This window comes from Podarcis pityusensis (assembly GCF_964106645.2).
Source record: "Podarcis pityusensis genome assembly, chromosome: 6".
NCBI classification, from domain to species: domain Eukaryota; kingdom Metazoa; phylum Chordata; class Lepidosauria; order Squamata; family Lacertidae; genus Podarcis; species Podarcis pityusensis.
The window spans coordinates 79,690,075-79,708,515 of record NC_138030.1 but is presented as its reverse complement, the minus strand read 5'-3'; the positions used below and the strand labels follow the sequence as shown (position 1 = coordinate 79,708,515).

The 18,441-nt window shown below is 43.1% G+C and overlaps 2 protein-coding genes across 12 annotated transcripts in view; one reads left to right on the top strand and one right to left on the bottom strand.

Annotated features, from left to right (window-relative positions):
* Positions 1–18,441, bottom strand: part of NTNG1 (netrin G1) — a 208,141-nt gene that overhangs the window by 142,754 nt on the left and 46,946 nt on the right. The gene's annotated exons all lie outside the window — the stretch shown is intronic.
* LOC308478747 (uncharacterized protein) overlaps positions 1–18,441 on the top strand; it is a 52,042-nt gene that overhangs the window by 32,548 nt on the left and 1,053 nt on the right. Inside the window, exons 6-7 of the mRNA XM_081008831.1 lie at positions 15,038–15,153; positions 18,370–18,430. Coding sequence (XP_080864957.1) covers positions 15,038–15,153; positions 18,370–18,430 — 177 coding nt within the window. The remainder of the gene's footprint in view (positions 1–15,037; positions 15,154–18,369; positions 18,431–18,441) is intronic.

The following is an 18,441-nucleotide window of genomic DNA, read 5'->3' as shown; positions in this document are numbered from 1 at the left end:
TGACAGACCAATGTCAACCTTAATTTACTAAATTTTCCTGGGGATGGTTCTTGATTATACAGTGATTTTTAAAAGGCTGCTTGGAATGTTGTAGCAACAGTGAAATATTCTCTCTCTTTTTTTGTCAAAACTGATGTGAATACACACACACACAGGGCCTGGATTTAAACAATAGTTGAAATGTGGTCCAGAAAGCAATTATAATTATTGCCATAATATGATAGTGCCACCCAGACTGACCTGTTCCAAAATCCTCCACAGGCTATCCTCAGTGGAATACATCTAGTTCATAAGCTGAATTGCTGAATAAATAATGAAAGAACGTTTTCCCCAGCCTCACAAAGACATCACAGGGATGAGAATATGAAATAAATAGCTCTTCCCCTTCCCCATCATATGGGTCCCTTTCTTGGCCATGGGAAATGAAGTTATTAGTTCATTATCTATATAGCACATTACAGTGTTAAAAGTTTGACATTACTGTTGAAAGATTGCATATGTTGCTACCAGGATCCCTGACTTCAGCAACTAAACCAATTCCTGTGACTATCCATCAATCTGGTTTACTTTCCTACCATCCCTGACCATTGCCCACGCTGGCTGGGACTGATGTGAGGCTAATTCGGAGTCCAATAACAGAAAGTGGATACCATATTGACTACCCCTGTTTTAATGGATCAAAGTAGCCATTAAAGCTGTGTGGGGCTGGGCAATGCCTCCTCCAGATGTCACAGGCGCGTGGCACACCCCCAATCTTCAGCTCAAGGCGGCACCAATGTGTGGGAGAGACGGAGAGGCATCCTTGCTGTTGCACCCATTATGGAGAGGGAACTGCTTAAACTTCTGTTATTTCCCCTTGCATATCACTTTGCAAGAATGCTTTTGGGTAGAGAAGCCGGTGCTGGGTTAACATTATGTAAATAACTGCCAAATGTACAATTTGGCTCTGAGAACCTCACAACTGGCACAAAGGCAACAGCACTCTGCTATTGTTTGTTCTAGCGACCTCGTACCTATACGGAGATTAATGCTTTCTGCCACCTCAGCTGTTCATCTGTATGTATTTAGCTCAGTTTGTAAAGGTAGCAAAATATTATTTTCCCTCGGTCTCAAAGAGGAAAACTAAAGCATAGTCGATAACAGAGCTAATTTGACCACCATCTCTTTGTTTTTGAGCTAGGAGCAAAATCTAAACTGCTTCTTCCTTCTTACTTTGTGGCTGGCATTTATTATTTTCAGCTGCTAATTCTATTTCTGATTCCATGGGGAAGAGAATCCACACAGCCGGGGAAGAAATAAAAGAAGGGTTTTAAAAATATGTAAAGGGCTTCTTTATCTGCTGAGGGAGCTCTGCTGCTGGGACTATCTGCATCTGTAGGCAAGATTCATTGTTCTCTGGCATATTATTGATTCTGTACCTGTGGATTTCATGCCAAGCCCTGATTCCGACTCTACCCATAATTTTATCTCTGATTTTTTAACAAGCATTACCCCAGACGATTTCTGACCTCCCCTATTGCTACCAATGTTCTCATTGCCATTGTTAATAAGCTTTCGAACTGGTGGATTAGCCCTGAATGTCAAGCACCACAATTAGAATTGCTGATGTTATGCAAAAATAGGGTGGTTTCCCTCCTCAGTCGAAATAACAAGACTGCCTTATTGCCACAGAACTCAGCACTCGGCTTTATTGTATTTGATCATGTTTATCGTCAAATTTCCTGGCTTAGAGAACCCTGGGGTGCCTATGAGCCTGTACAATCCTGGGCTGATAACCCCCCTCTAAAAGAGATGAAAGCCTTATAGGATGGAGCCCCTGAGAACTGGTCAGGTAGCTGGGAAAGTAGGAGGAAGAAAGCAGAAGAGAGAAGCAGAGATGGAGGGAGGGAGCAAGAGAACATAAAGGTAAAGACCTCAGTGGGGAGTAGTGGTTCCTTGATCTGTTGTTGGCAGTCATCTGTCTTGAGACACAATGGAGAGTTACCTCTGGGAGTGAAGTCAAATTGCTGCATTACCAGCACCGAAGTGACCTCAATGGGACACAAGCCTGGGCAGTGTGTATGAAGGTCCTGGGCTGCCCAGATAACAAGACCCCGCTCTTGGCCTCGCTGATGTGGTCCTAAGGAAAGCAGAGCAATACATTTGGCACCAGCTTGGATGCAGGAGCTGCAAGAAGGAGGCGTACATGGAGCCTTCCAACCGCCTTAGGGACTCCAGATTTGTGTAGGGTTGTAATTTTCTGCACACGTTTTTATTGTTTTATATGATACTGCATATTTTAACTGTTGCAGTGAAATGTGGGGCAGAAATATATATCAGTGATGGCAAACCTCTAGTCTGCAGGCATAATAAACTCACAGGGCCGTTTTGGGAAAACCATGCCCACCTTTTCCTGCACTTGACATTATATCAGTCGTGGAGGCTTTGAGCTATGGTTTGGGGCTGTCTGAATTTGGTGCCTTTTTCTGTCACACTGCCCTCGTCCGCCTGCAGGGGATGGGGACCCTTAAGATCCGGTGTGCCATCTGGGTCCTTTCCCCAAACCCTAATCTACATGAATTATATTGCCATAGCTCTAGTCCCTACCATGCTGAGAGACTGCTCAGTAATCTATGGTTCTGGACTGTGAGTTGAGGAGGCCTAGTGAGCCCACTTTTTGAGAGTCTCAGGTGCTGGAGAGGAGCCACAGACATTGCCTCATCTGCATATAAGCTAGTGAAACTCTACTGGACTTTCAGACAGACAGAACACTATAAAACGTAAAGCTAGAGTCTTCAAGACAATACGTTGAGGGGAAAGCCTGTTTGAGTACCGCCTGAGAGAGGTTAACCTCCTCTCATAATTTTTGGTCTTTACACATAACTCAGTACCACTCAGAAGAACAGTCTGGTGGGCTTAAGCCAGCTATGGAAGAATTAGGAGGCATTTATGCAGATACAAATCCTTGGACCTCATCTCTAACAATGAAGTGTTTGAATGGGGATTTGAATCAATATATAGTGTGTTGTGTTAGGAACATCCATACTTACCCCAACACCAAGTGAGGTAGCTGATATGTGGCCCTGGATATCGTAACAGCTACACATGGGTTTTTTGTGATCATTTGGGGGTATTAAATGACTTTGCCTTCATTTGGTTTGTCTTGAGGCCAAAATAAATATTCTTTTGATGAATCACAATGAAGTGTGGAATGCTGTGTGGGATTTCTCTGGAAACAGGAATAGAAATGCTGTTTGTGCCGTAAGGTAAATGAATGGTTCCTTAGCACATGTGATGGATGGTTCAGGATTTGTATGTGTGTGTTTAGGGTTACAGAACAGATTGTTTCTAAAAAGAAAAGTTACAGTTTCAATCTACAAAGAGAGAGAAGTTGAAATCATTTTGAACAAAAGAAGAAGAAAAACCCTTGGCCCCAACAGAAACTCTGTTGGTTTAAGCAGCATTTGAACTGCTCTGCTTACATTCATATTACAAGCTTCTTCGAACTCTCTGCTCCCAACCGACCATGATGGACTCTTAAAAGAGATATAACACCATTTTAACTGATGTTTCATTTCCAGGTGCTATTGACACACTAGTTGGCCTTTGCTCGACAGATAGAAAGGCTAGAAGTATGTTATTGTATATAAAAAAATCAAAGCTGAAATTATCACAATATTGATCTCAAGCCTCCTAGCACGAACCTTTTAGAAATGCCCAGCGCTGGAAGATTTCTAAGTTAATCCTGACAGCTCTCAGCCTTATAAATATACGTATCTTTTACATATATTTCTAATTAAGAACAGCAGGATTATATGGTTTTACAATCTCTGCAAGTTTATATAGGGGTGAGGGCTCTAAACTGAACGCAAGGTTGTGTGTTCCTGAGTATTCTTCTGAATTAGGGCTAGGCAAAAATCAGGTGTTTCTTCATTCCCTCCCTCCCTCCCTCTCTCTCTCTCTCTCTCTCTCTCTCTCCCCCCCCCCATGGCAAATAAGAGACTTTATCACAGTTAAAAGACATATTCCAGCTGGCATATGCGAGCCAGCGCAGCAAATGGAACGCTGTTTACCTTCCCGCTGGTAAGCGGTCCCTATTTATCTACTTGCACCCAGAGGTGCTTTCGAACTGCTAGGTTGGCAGGCGCTGGGACCGAACGACGGGAGCGCACCCTGCCTGGGGATTTGAACCGCTGACCATGCGATCGGCAAGTCCTAGGCACTGAGGTTTTACCCACAGCGCCACCCGCGTCCCCTCTCATGTGCATTGAGGCACATGCAAATAATCCGCCTTCCTGACTTCTAAATTATGAAAAATTCCCACATACATAAGTAAGTCAGATGCAACCCAAGATAAGGAAGGAGAATGATTCACCCATTACGACTGACAAGTAAAAGAACATAGCAGCAACTGGCTTCTATCCACTGTAAGAGCGCAGAATACAATACATTACTAGGTTCACCAGAGTGGAGGGCAATGCAGATCAATACTTTCTCCTCTAAGGACTCTCCTTCTTGGCCAGAGGTGCACCTGTAAATGATACTCGCCAAGGCCATACACAGACAACTAGTTTTCAAAATGAAATTCTCCGCACATTGCTTTCCTTAACACACACCCCCCCCCATCACCATACGGACACTTATTGTCTTGACGTAAGCACCACACGCACACTGGCCCTTTTTACACTTTTCTTGAGAAAAAAGAAAGAAAAAGAACAGCAGTTGCTTGCTTCGAAAGTGACTTAAATTAATTAGGTCGAAAGTCTGAAAATAGCAGCCATTTATTTTACAGTTATGAAACACAGGAATTAAGAAGCTTCGAAACTACTGTTAACAAAGTAGCAGTGAATATAGCTGTTGGATTGGCTTCTATTCCCTATTCCACTATGAAGCTTAGTGGCTTGCTGCTGTCACTCAAACTAATCTACCTCAAAGGGTTGTTGTGAGGATTAAAGAGGGAGTGAGTCACCCCGAGCTTCTTCCTGCATAAGCGTGGCATGCATGCTATAAATAACAAGAGATATGAAAGAAAAAGAACAGACCTTGGACTCCCTTTGGCACCCATTTGCCACTGGAGAAACACATTTTTCCCCGAGGAAGGGTAAGCCATTCCTTCCTACACATTGAGTACCTCATTGACACACACAAAACTTAAAAAAAAAATTGCTCTGATGTTGCTTCCACTACACAACATGAACATGTACTTAAGCCCTCAAGCTGCAGGTGCTGTTTAGTTTCAGAAAATGTGCAAAAACAAAAACACCCCCCAACAAATTGGATATAAAATCAGGGCTATGCAAGATTAGCATTTAATACTATCACATATCTTGTGGGCATCCGTCTGTCTTGAGAGACAATGGAAGAGTGTGCCATTGCGGGTAAAGTCAAAGCATTGGATAGTTACAGCACCTGCTGTGACTGTAGAGACCGAAATGGGGGAGATATGTTTCAGTGCAGGCAGGGCAGATGAAGGTGTCTAGTTTCGCTGGTGCACATGCACCATGGTGTTGTTCTCTCTGTGCTATTCCCAGTAGACATTTCTCCTCTGGTCGCTGCAGTGAATACACAACCTGTCTCCAGGCACTTCAGTTGTCTGCAACAGCTTCCCACACGGCAGGGTTAATGTTGCCAGGCTTCATGTCACATTTGCAGACATCTTTATAACACAGCGTTGGTCTGCCAACAGGCCTGGTGCCTGAAGCCAGCTCCTGCAGATGCCCAGCTGATTACCAGACAATGTGCCAATGACTATTAGCTAAAGCTGTGTCAGAGCATTCAACTTGCTGCAATGCTCGCAAAATGTACAAAACCATGAAGAAAACCTTTGGACCAACAGTCGAAAGAACTGCACCACTGAAAACCTTGTCTGGAGAGTACAGTCAAACTTAACAGAGAAATATTCAAAACGAAACAAAAAAAGAAAATAAGGCAAGCTGCTTATGTATGGTGATGTTTCAAACCCTATGCAGGTATTCTCCTCAACATGCAATGGATAAAAATTTGCTGGGGTACAGGGCACATATGCAAGCCCTGCCACACTGTGCCCCCATTATGTGGTGGTGGGGGGCTCTTCAGATCTTCGTGCAACTAATCTGAGGATCTGAAGAGGGGTTCTAGTGGTTCAGTTGAACATGCTTAGACACCTCCCTGTCTTACAATTATGGGAAGATTTTTAAGTATATTCAATAGAACGTGCTTAGAAACTCTCTCCACGTCTGCACAAACAGAGGCGGCTTTAGAGGAGTGCCATTCGTTTAGTCACACTGGGCACACAGGGGGTTCAGCAACTATCTTGTAGAATGGAAGTTGAGAGGCAGGGGGGCACACAATTTTGCCGTCACATAGGACACCGCTGAAATGTGAGACCCCAAGGACTGCCACTTACACTTTGGAGACACTGGGGTACACAGTGGCTTACATGCACATCCCCGCCCCATCCATGTTTTTAGTGACTCTTTAAAAAAAGTTGAATCTCAATTCCCATTTTAATGTTCTTACTGGCTTTAAAAAAAATTGGGCAAATTGATGGAGGACAGGTCTACCAATCTATTACAGCTACAGGTTCAGAGGCATTGTGCCTCCAAGATCCCACTCCCACAAACAGAAGATGAGTTGTCAGAATGCTGGAGGGTCAGGGAAAAAAGTTCAAGCTGTGCCTTCTCCCTGTTCTACAAGAGATTTCTTCATGTAGGAATGTTTTGCACGGCAGATCATTCCATAATCTGAGTCCCACCTCCAGTCTGAGGACCATCCAGACACAGGTTTGTCGCATCACCTGATTTTTTTTTTTTTTTTTGATAAGCACTAGCTGCTGAGGATAAAGCCTGTGAGCTTCCACAGCTGGTTGCTCTTGGAAGCAGAATGTGGAACGAAGTGGCCTATTAGCAAGGCCGTTTTTATAGTGTTGCTGCTGCTGTTCCTTGGCTGTGCAGTGCCATGTTAAACTTTGGTTTAGAGTGGACACAAATATTTATAATGCTATTCCTAGAACGAAGTGACACGTTGGAGCTCCCAACAGATCGCCGTAGGATCTGCCTAATGTTGATACATGACAGGTGACCCCAATGAGACTGGCTGAGTTGAGGCTATGTGATTTGCTTCCTGACACATGGAGCTGAGGTGCTCAGATGATTTGTAAAGGTGAAGTTGAAGCAAAGTGACGGACTGCATTCTAATACGCTTTGATCCACTGCAAAAGCAGTTGACGTGCCTAGCCCCAGGTGCCCATCCTTCTTCTGGCCCGTCCAGGGAAAGTAAAGAGTTACAATATGTCATGTTCCATTACCACTTCCATCACAAGGCAGTGATCTGCAGCAGCAGAAGTAACAGATATGATGAAGGGGGTGAGCCTTCGAAAGAATAATGTGATCAGTGAGCTAAAAAAACCCATAGTCTGTGACTATAATACTTACCATGGAGTCAGACACACACAGGATTGCCCTGTATAAATATTTGCCAGCCTTCTCCAACACAGTGGCCTCCAGATGTTTGGGACTACAATTCCCAATAGCCCCAGCCACCATGGCCCATTGATCAGGGATGATGGGAGACGTAGTCCACAACAACAGGAGGCTCCCAGTTTGGTGAGGGCTAGTACTTGGCCATTTTGAAAATGAATTCACCATTGCTGGAACCAGGTGTGTGAAATCTGCTTCATTCTGAATTTATGTGTAAATGCTCTGGGAAAAGCAGGGCTGTTGGCATGATGGATAAATATTTCTTTCTCTCTGCAAATTTCCTGCCCAGTTTTGATAACAGCAAACAAGAAGGAGCTGTTGTATGTGTTTTCTGCCAACACCTCCTAGGAACTGTTCCAGTAGCTGGACTTCAGAATGACAAGGTTCACTAATAATCCTTTCACCCCACACTTTTTTTTTTGTCTACACAGCAGTAGGTGATAAAGGAACTCCCTCTGTTGGAGAGACTGTTCAGAGATGCCCCAGACACGTTGCTTCTATTTTAAAATGCAGGCAATTTATTTTAGGTGTCGTTGGGCTTTTGTTGGCACCATCTTGCATGATGTCCCCAATTTATTCAATTATGTTTGCTGCTCCACCTACTCTTTGTCACGTGCCATCAAACTACAATACAGACAGAGCTGCTTATGGCCAGCAAGTCAAGCAATGAAACTACACTATGTAGCATTTTGATAAATCCAGACACAGCATTCTTGTGTGGCAAGGCAGCGGCTGGATTCAGATGGTTGACTGTTTGAAATATTAGCTGCCTCAAGGTTGTATGAGTCCTTTTCCCTTTCCCACTTCTAGGGAGTGGAGAAGATGAGAAACTTCCATTCACAGTTTTGCCGCAAGCAGGATTTTGATGTTTTCTCCAAAGATGGAAAACTATGGTTTGGGATCCTCAACTGCCAGAAAGGCTTGCAGCAGATTATGGCTATGAGCACAATTTGCTGATGAAATATTTAAAAAGAAGGGACACTTAGGCAGAATAGCATCTGAAATACAGGAGTACATGTATGGACACGTGCAAATATTTTCTCTAGTTTGGGGATATGTTAGAATTAGGGATGGCAAATTTTGAAATATAGGATGCAATCCCACTCGTTTTACTACTTCAGCATGGGATTAGAAAATGGAGGGGAAAGATGCATATCCTCTTAGCCAGCCCAACAAATGATGAACATACAGTGGTACCTCGGGTTACATACTCTTCAGGTTACAGACTCCGCTAACCCAGAAATAGTGCTTCAGGTTAAGAACTTTCCTTCAGGATGAGAACAGAAATCGTGCTGCGGCGGCGCGGCAGCAGCAGGAGGCCCCATTAGTTAAAGTGGTGCTTCAGGTTAAGAACAGTTTCAGGTTAAGTATGGACCTCCGGAATGAATTAAGTACTTAACCCAAGGTACCAATGTAAATGCTTTCTAGAATGTACCTTGGACCTAGCTTTCAAGGGGATGGCCTGGAAAACTGAAATTTTGTCCCTGGTGTGAACGCAGGGCTCCATATGAAACAGCAACTTGTTTCAAGGTTTTATAATTCACATGCTGCTTTGCATGCATTCAGAAGTGGCATAGGGAGATGTCAGGCATCCCATGCAAGGCTTCTGGACTGCAAGTTGCCCACCTGTGACCCAAACTAAAGGTGCTTTCAGGGCACAGCCAGTTGCCTGGGTGGGGAGAACAGAACTGTCTCTGACACATAATAGTGATAATTGTGGGCAGCCTCACTAAAGACTAAAATAGAGAGCTGATAATGGCATGGAGCACAAAAAAGGAGGGTGTGAAGAACTCAAAGAAGCTGATTAAATTTTAAAGACTTGGTGACAATTCTGCTTGACATTTGTCGTCCTTTATCATTCACCCGTACGCTTTGTACTAAGCCCTACGCTTCTACTTATCAAAACCTATAAGGCCAAATATGTGTAAAGACTAGCAAAGGTCTAGCAAATCATGTCCTTGACACAGCAGGAACAATCCAAGTGCGAACACAGCTGCTGACCTGCATGGACCAAGTTCTTTTTCAAAAATCCCACTAAATCACTGTTTGAAGAGAAAAGGCTTGGAAGGGAAGACTGCAGCCAGCCTTCCTGCTAAGTTTCTGTGGCCCATAGCTTCCTGCCGCAGTGTAGATCCAATGCCATAGAGGCACAATATCTGGTGAGGAAGAGTACAGGCTCCTCACAAAAGAGGTCAGTTTTCCCTTACAGCCTTTGAGCAGTTTTGAACACTGACTTGATGGGCCAAAATCATACACTTTGCAGCATATGAAGGCACAAAGCCTTACACGTTATAGAACAGCTGGACACTGAGGCAGAAAATCACAGGTTTCCTTAGGGAGGCTGACTACACATTACTTCTCTCCCCCTGGTTTCTTAACTTTATATTTTCAGTTTCTAAAAATACTTTTAACAAACAATCCCCATATACTTCCACCCCCACAAAAGAAACATGCCATGCATAGACATGTAAATAATACAGCCAAATATTAAGTTTGCAAATTGTTTAGACTTGATTGCATCAGTTGGGTGTTTTCTACTCCCCGTCTTAACATATCGTCCTAGGGTGAGCCATGGGAAGCTTGTGGTGAGTTGACAACTTTGTCCTTTCCTGTGTACTGAATAAACATGTGCCATCCAGTTTCAAAATCATCTTTGGTCTTTGTGTTCCTGAGCACTCTAAGATGCCTATTTGGTTTTCCATTAGGGCTACTCTAGCTCACCATGCCTCTAGAGTTAGCTGTTTTCCTACATTGTGTTATTGTATTTCTTGCTGCAAATGTGAAGAAGATTAGTAAGTCCTTAAATAGTGAATTTGGCTCAGGATCGCAATACCTCATGGACCGCCTGTCTCCATATGAATCTATATGAACCTTGAGATTACCTTCTGAGCCCTTCTTTGTGTGCTTCCGCCACGAGAGGTCCAGAAGGTGGCAACATGAGAACAGGCCTTTTCTGCAGTGGTTCCCCATTTGTGGAATGCTCTCCCCAGGGAAGTTTGGCTGGCACCTTCATTATACACCTTTCGATGCCAGGTAAAGACATTCCTCTTTAACCAGGCCTTCACCCAAGGTCCTTTTAAAATGTGTTGTGGAAAAGGGGGATTATTGGGTTGTTCTTGTTCTTATTTTCATTATGTATCTTGTGTTTTTATTTTGTGATTTTATGTTGTGAACCACCCTGACACCTGCGGGTATTGGGCAGAATACAAACCAAATTAATTTGTTGTTGTTGTTGTTGTTGTTGTTGTTGTTGTTGTTGTCATCTTATAACCAGATTTAAGAAAGCTAGCCTCAGATCAGGTTGAATCGCCTGTCCTGTAATAGGAGGAACTTCTTCAAAGACAGTTTTCTAAAATTAATTGCATCCCCATCACATATGGAAATATGAAACGAATTGTTTGTAATGCACTCCAACATAAAGGACTGGAAGGAGATATTATTAACCTGTGGCATTTATTGGCTGTGAATTGTGTGAATTGTTTTGAAACTATTTTCTCTCAGTTTAGTCGACACTGATTTAAAAGGTTCCTCGAGTTTGCGTTACCAATTTAAGAGTGTAGATCCAACTCCCATATAGATTTTAATGAGTTTAGATCCCCTGTCATCATTACTTCTTGAGGTCTTTGATGCTAGGCCAAGATCATTTCAGTATGTCCAAAGCTAATAGCATGGGCGGGCTGAAGGGGAGAGAGCGAAAGGGAGTGTGTACAACAGCTAGCGTTCTAAAGAAGATTTATGTCTTTCCAGTTAAGCAAGAACCAGCCAACCGACAATAACAGTCATGGCCATAATGTTTCTCCAGCATGAAAAAACTCAAACTACCTCTCAGGTCCATGCTCTGAAAGAGTGAGACAGAGTAGAAAAAACTAGGCCTGTGCATTATGTAATGTGTGCAACCCAGAGAAAAGGCACAAGGGTTTAACGCCAGCTGGTTCAGAGTCTGAGGGGACCGTCTTTCTGCTTTCAGAACAAATAGGCTGTCACTGCAAGGAATTGATTTGCTCTATGCAGGGACTTGCATCTTTTTGGTGAAAATGAGTAATCTGTTTCAAGCAGTTGAAGCATGTCCGTTGTCATGATTACCTCCCAGGAGTGCCTCCGTGCTGGCGAGATTTGTCAGATCCGAGTAAAATTTCTATTTCTAGTTTTGAAAAATAAAGTTTTAATATTGCAAAATAATGATGATGATGATGATGATGATGGATGCTTGTAAGACAATGAAAAATGTGTGGTATAATGTAACAGGGTCAAACACACTAAACACAGTGGGTGTTAAACAAAAATCTTCTGCGAAGAGTTGTTGGATCAGGGGGTTGAGGCTGGGTTGCTGGATGTTTGCTAAGGCCTTTCAACTGAATATGATGGATAGAGCCGATTTGGTGCAGCACGCGGGGACTCACCGAGTGGGTGGCTTAGTTCAGCGGTGCCTTGTGGGCCGGTTAAACGACCCCCGTGGGCCACTTGTGGCCCATGGGCCTTACGTTGCCTACCCCTGCCATAGAATATGCTGCCCTGCCAGGCTTAGCGATGTCATTTCCTTTATCTTGGGGGAAAATAAGTAATCCAGCCTATTGTCCACCTGAGTAACCCAGCCTGTGAAGAGGTTTGAGTTGGTTGCTTCAACTCAGTCACATGGCTCTCACCAGCCATCCCTGTGTTCCTATATTAATAATTTAGGAACTTTCACAACTTTGTAACTAAACTAAGTTTTACTGCCTGTGCAACTTTTCTGAGTGAGATATGGAAAAGCACTTTCTCATTTGTGACACAGTAAATAGCATGCCCATCTCTAGTCCATTTTATATTTACTTCTTTTTTAAACAAAAAACAAAAAACCACCACACAGGCACATAGGATTTCAGCCTACTTATGAATCCTATCTCCAAGGGATGGGATAGGATGAAAGCTCATGTCTTCCCTTGGGTGTATAAACCCCCTGACACTAAAGGAAGAATTCCAGGAAGACAATGAGAAGAATATCATTAGCTTGAACTTACTCCTCACTGCCACCCAAGCATGTGATATTAAAAACGTATTACATCTCTGAGTATGATCCATCTGAACAGCAGACATTTCTTGCAAAAATCCCCCTACAAAAGCTTCCCTTTTTAAACCCTGACTAAAACAAAGCTTAACTAAAGCAGACCTCCACCTACATTAAAAGTATGTGTGCTGTGGGATCTGTGAAGTGTATAAGGAGGGTAGCTGGTTTGCACATCGATGGCGTGGCATCACTAGGCTACATGCCCACCCATTGTGCAAACAACAACATCTGGGAGCCCTAGTGTTAAGCTGCATTTCTTTCCATTCATTCTTTGCTAGCCTTTCCTCTCTTCTCCTCCCTTTTCTGTGACACTCTTCTCATGTTACACGAGTGAAGTGGGAGATGTCACACTGATGGGGAACCCTGTGGTCCTTCAGATGCTTTTCGATTCTCATCAAGCCCCACTTAGCATGGGCGAAAACATCTGGAGAGTCACAAACTCCCCATCCCTGAGCCTCCTTCCCATGCTGTTGTGGTAATACAAGAAATCCATACTGCAACTATTCCTCATACCAGCACCACACCTCCAGAAACTGAGTTAAGAGGGACATGGGGATGGAATGCAGAGGGTATTTAGAGCATAAGGCATTGCACTGCTATGGGATGATATTGTCTATCCCCTCTCTTAAATCTTAGATTGCAAGTAATTTTTTCTATGAACTGAGAGTTTGGGGGGGGGGATTAAAAATTGCTGCACAAATATGAAACTTCCTTCCCCTAGAAAATCACCAGAATTCAAAGCTTGAGATTTTATTGTATTTCACTGAAGAATTGTACAACCTTCCACTAGTGACCAATTGAACTGATTCCCTGTGCTTGACGCCAGCTGTTTTGAGTTGTGTTACATCACCAATCCTGCTTTCCTTCTTGAGTGCTTTGGGCAGCAGGTTTATACCTCCCTGGACTGGGGCTCTAGCCCCTGAGGACACTTTCTCATTTGTGACACAGTAAATAGCATGCCCATCTCTTAGGAACACATTAAATTCTGAGAACTACCTTTCTGCCTATTAATCAAATCAGTTAATTTATCCATTTCTGCCAACTCTAAAAACTTCATCAGTCATTTCCTTATAGACGGAACTTGTGGATGTTTCCACTTGGGATACCACACTATTTTCTGATACTATTAAAGATTTCACTTAGTTTGGAATAGCCTCTCAATCCAATTAAACTAAATCAACATTGGACTAAGTCCCAATATAATTCCTCTGATTGGTATTGCTTCCCAAAACCAGGTGCCATTTAACACTCTGACACATGTTTAGTAAAGGTATATTTATAGCCAAACATTTTCGATATTTGAAACAACTCTCCGAATATCTTCATAACTACCACAATAACTATTTGCATTATTTTTATATGCTCGACAACTCTTTTTTACCAGTCATCAAGCATATTTCATTTATGTTCAATGATAATGAAACCAAGTTCTCTTCCACACTTTGCTCTAATCACAGAGCCTCTTGTCCCTAAATCCTTAAGTATTTTGTAAACCCCCCCCCCCAGTATGCCCTTTACTAAATTATATGATGCTATCTTTCTCCAGGGTGACAACTGCCTTTATGGAAATGTGAGACCAAATAGCTTGGATCAAAGCACAAAGAGCAGAGGATGCAAAGCAACTACTGGAAATTCTTAAATGCATTACTTAAACTAGAATGACGGGGGGGGGGGTATGCATTCCTTTATTTTTTTTTCTTAACATAAGGAAATAATTCAGTTTTGTTTTGGAATTTGTATAAATGAAGAGGATTTACTGGTGTAACAAGGTACAAGGTCATGCAGACCCACAGACATAACTAGCAATTTTATTTTTATACGCATGTTCTGCATGACACAGTGTAATATGTCATGTGTTGTTGTTAATCTGAGGTTGTATTTACCTACTTTTAAGACCTGCTAAGGAACAGATGGTTGTTATTATGCCTTCATTTGTAAAACTACAGAATTCAAAGAGGGTGCACTTTCTTTTCCCCCATGACCTGGTACATCAAAATTCCCCTGCCCTATTTGTTGGCAGAGAAATTGCAAGGAAATTTTCATTGAATTATCCCAAGGAGAGGAGAAATTCTCCAACAGTTTAACTAGGATGAATCTTGCCAACAGCAGTGGCAGGAGCACAGCTTCCCCACTTCTGTTTTTGGTGCTACTGCAAGTGAACAGTGTTAGCTGCATTGGCAGTCTAGGTACCATTTTGCATATCCCATGATGCCATGGACACCATCATTCTGGGGCATTCCAAGGGGAAGTGGCTGCTACCACACAAAGGTAAAGGAAGGAGAATGGCCCCTTTTTTACCGTGTGTGTGTGTGTGTGTGTGTGTGTGTGCAGAGATAGAAAATAAGAAAAATCCCAGTAACCTTCTCAGAAAGATTTCTTCGGAGAATTTTCAGCTCAGCTCTAGTAATGACGAAAGAGGAATCTAATTTTTAATAACTGTATGTATGTGTATATAGGATTTGAAAATCCCCGAAACATAGTGACATGCTTTCAGGATGTCCCTAAGGAAGATCAAAAGGGTGCATATAACTCAACAAAGCATTTGATGCCATTTCAGGTCTGCACAAGCTTCTACCAAGAGATCAACACGCAATTCCCACTTGCCCTCCCTGACCTCAGTGTGCTTTGAACTGATGAAATGCAAGCACCGGTTTCCCCCGCAGAAGCCACAAGGTAAATGTAACAAGTAATCAATCTTCTGAACAGCAATCAGGCAACCACTTAACAAACACGCTACACAAACATAATAATTAATCTGAGCGCTGACCTGAATAGCAATTAATATAATCAGCCTCAATTGGCATGCTCATTGTACACTGGTTTTTGTTTCCTAACTTGTCAAAGTTAGGACGTTATGCTCCATATAAATATGCTGGCTGGCACTGGGGAATGCTAATTTCAGGTGGAGGAGGTGACACTGATGTACAAACAGCACGGGGCGCTCACGCTTTTGTGTTCAGAGTAAAGCGAAACACGGTGTCGGTGTCAAAGTAGAACAAAAAGGACAAGTGCTCTCTCCAACTAAAAGGGGGGGAAATGTAGACTCCTAACCACAAATGACAGACAGAGCCTTGTGGCCTGTGAATATTAAATGAGACAAATAGTACGGAAAAGCTATTACTGTGGCCTCAGGTTCAGCATCAACTGATACGCTTGTCTTTTTCCTTTTCTTTAATTAAAGGCACAGGGCCACATATGGAACCAAGAGGCTTAATATTCACCTAGTGCAAAATTAAAGCACCTTGGTTTAACCACAAGTGAAGAACATGGAGAAACATAAAGAATGGTTCTCCAGAATATGGGGAAAGACCACTTTATGTGCCCACTCCCACCATAGAGAGATTAAATCAGTGATTTGTCTGCCTTTGGACCACAGAATTTAAACTTTCTGGTTTCTTGTATAGGCAGGCTTCAAAACTGGAATTCATCGTAGAGTCCTTGTTTCTTTCGGTTCCACATTTCAACATTTGAAGGTGCAAATCTCAAAGTCCCTCGCCTTAGTCCCAGTGGAAGCGGATGGTATTTCAAAGTGGATAGGCAGTCCCCTAGGGATCCTGGCAAAAAGCTGACAAATCTTGAGACTTTTGATGGAAAAAAGAGAGTTTTTCATAAGAAATATGTTTTAAACAAATTCTGTGGGGTTTTTTTTATATTCAAGAGCCCAGTGCAACCGCCGCTTCCTGCCTGCAAATATCAGATCTGGTTTTTAATGAGCTTGGCATTAGCCCAAAACAACAGCCCTCATTAAAGTCACCCACTTCCCTTTTAAACAGCATCTCCATTATGCCCTCAAATACCTGTTGCAGCAGTTTGCTGGGCACCAGAGCCCAGCTGCCAGGTTAGCATTTCAGAAAACAATGTCCATCTCTACACCAGCTGTTGATGGGAGCTTCTTCTGTTACCAAGCCACCAGCAGGTATTTTTTTGAAGAAATGAAAGGGAAGGCAGGGGGACTGGCTGGCTGGGAAAGCGGGGAATGGAAGAAGCTAAGGCACAAGCTAAAGGTAAAGGGACCCCAGACCATTAGGTCCAGTCGTGACTGACTCTGGGGTTGCGGTGCTCATCTCGCTTTATTGGCCGAGGGAGCCGGCGTACAGCTTCCGGGTCATGTGGCTAGCATGACTAATCTGCTTCTGACGAACCAGAGCAGCGCACGGAAACGCCATTTACCTTACCACCAGAGCGATACTTATTTATCTACTTGCACTTTGACGTGCTTTCGAACTGCTAGGTTGGCAGGAGCAGGGACTGAGCAACGGGAGCTCACCCTGTCGCGGGTATTCGAACTGCCGACCTTCTGATCGGCAAGTCCTAGGCTCTGTGGTTTAACCCACAGCGCCACCCGCACAAGCTAGGTAGCACTTAAGTTCCATGTATGTGTCCTTAAGTGCAGGTTGTTGTTTTATAACACAAATTGCCAGTGCAGGGTCCCCAACATGGAGCAAGACCCAAGCAGTGGTGGTGGTGGTCGGGTGTTTAGAGGGTTTTCAGGTTTTGCTTCCTGCTCCAGTCCCAATCTGGACAGCTCCCCTGACCCAGGGCCTGCAATTGCCATGGGGGGGGGGGAACCAGTTGAGTCCTGTGGGAGTTATTTTCCTTGTAGAAACTGCCAGCATAGAGTCCTGTGATTTGGAACCATAGTAGGCAACAAAAAGTTGGCACTACTCCTTTCCTGTGGTAGGGAACCAGTCCAGATTGATACCTTCACCATGGCAACTTGCATTTAAAAGCCCTGCACTTAAGGACAAAGATGCAGATCTAATGTTTTCTCTAATTTGGCACTAATAGGACAGGATTGCTCTTGTTCCCCTATAAAAAACACGTTATAAATTGTAGGTGTGAACATGCCATTCTGCCTATGGTACTAAAGCTATTCTTATGGGGCCGATGTTATTCCACCACCCTATCTGTTTCCCATTCCTCTCTTTTTAAAAAAATATGTGCTAAGAAAACAGCAGTGGATGAGCTTTTTTCTTCTTCCTTAACCAATTCCAAGACTTCTACAGTCTTATCAAGGGGCAAAATAGATGAAAGAAACAGAACTGAAGATTTAAGAAGCATAAGGATCTAAGCAGAGGCCAGCAAGCTGACTCAAAGCTACAGAGAGCAAGTTCATAGAGATGTCAACAGAAAGTTCAAAAATCTCAGATAGGTCAGCATTTAACTGGAGCTAAAGTGACAAACTGGGCTGGGGAAACTATTGGCTTTTTTGCTCTCTGACATGGAGACAAAACAACAACAGCAACAGCAGCAGTAACAACAACAACCACCATGTTTTTCTCACTAGCCCTGTTGCACTTCTTCTCCTGATATAAATGATTTATTAGGGAAGCCGAGCAGCAGAAAAATCACACGGACAATGCCAGAGCATCCCTTCAAGGCAATTCCGATGCAGCTCGTAGTTCTCATCCCCAATGAAAACGATGGCAAGGTGGAGAGAGAGCAAGAGAGCGAATTTGGCACTTGTCACGAATATATGCGCTGTCAGATGTACAACCCAAAGCCTCACCCCAATTAAGCTTAAGTGCTTGGATTTAAACCAATTTAATTCCAATGACTTCAGGAAGACCCAATCTGTTTATGTCCAAGTGCTTCATCTTAACAAGGTTGCAGATCGAGCGGTTTGCTAGCTAGCACTCCTGAGCAAAAAGAAGAAGGCGATTACGCTCTCACATCCATATGCAGAGGATTATACCAGGCAGGTTTTGAATCACTGTAAAATGCATCATAATACCTTTGGGTTGAAAAACAAGGGTTGGCCAGGCACATACAGTTAGGCTCTGTGCTAATAAGCTACTATTCTAGGAACCCAATGTTTCCCAAACTTCTGATACACACTTGTTTTCTGGATTAAAATGGCATTGCTCTATTCTTCTTTCATTCCCAAAGGCCTAGTCTCGTCTACTGTTTTTGAAGGCTGTGCCACAGAGCCCTTTGATGCTATTCAGTGGTTTGTAACAA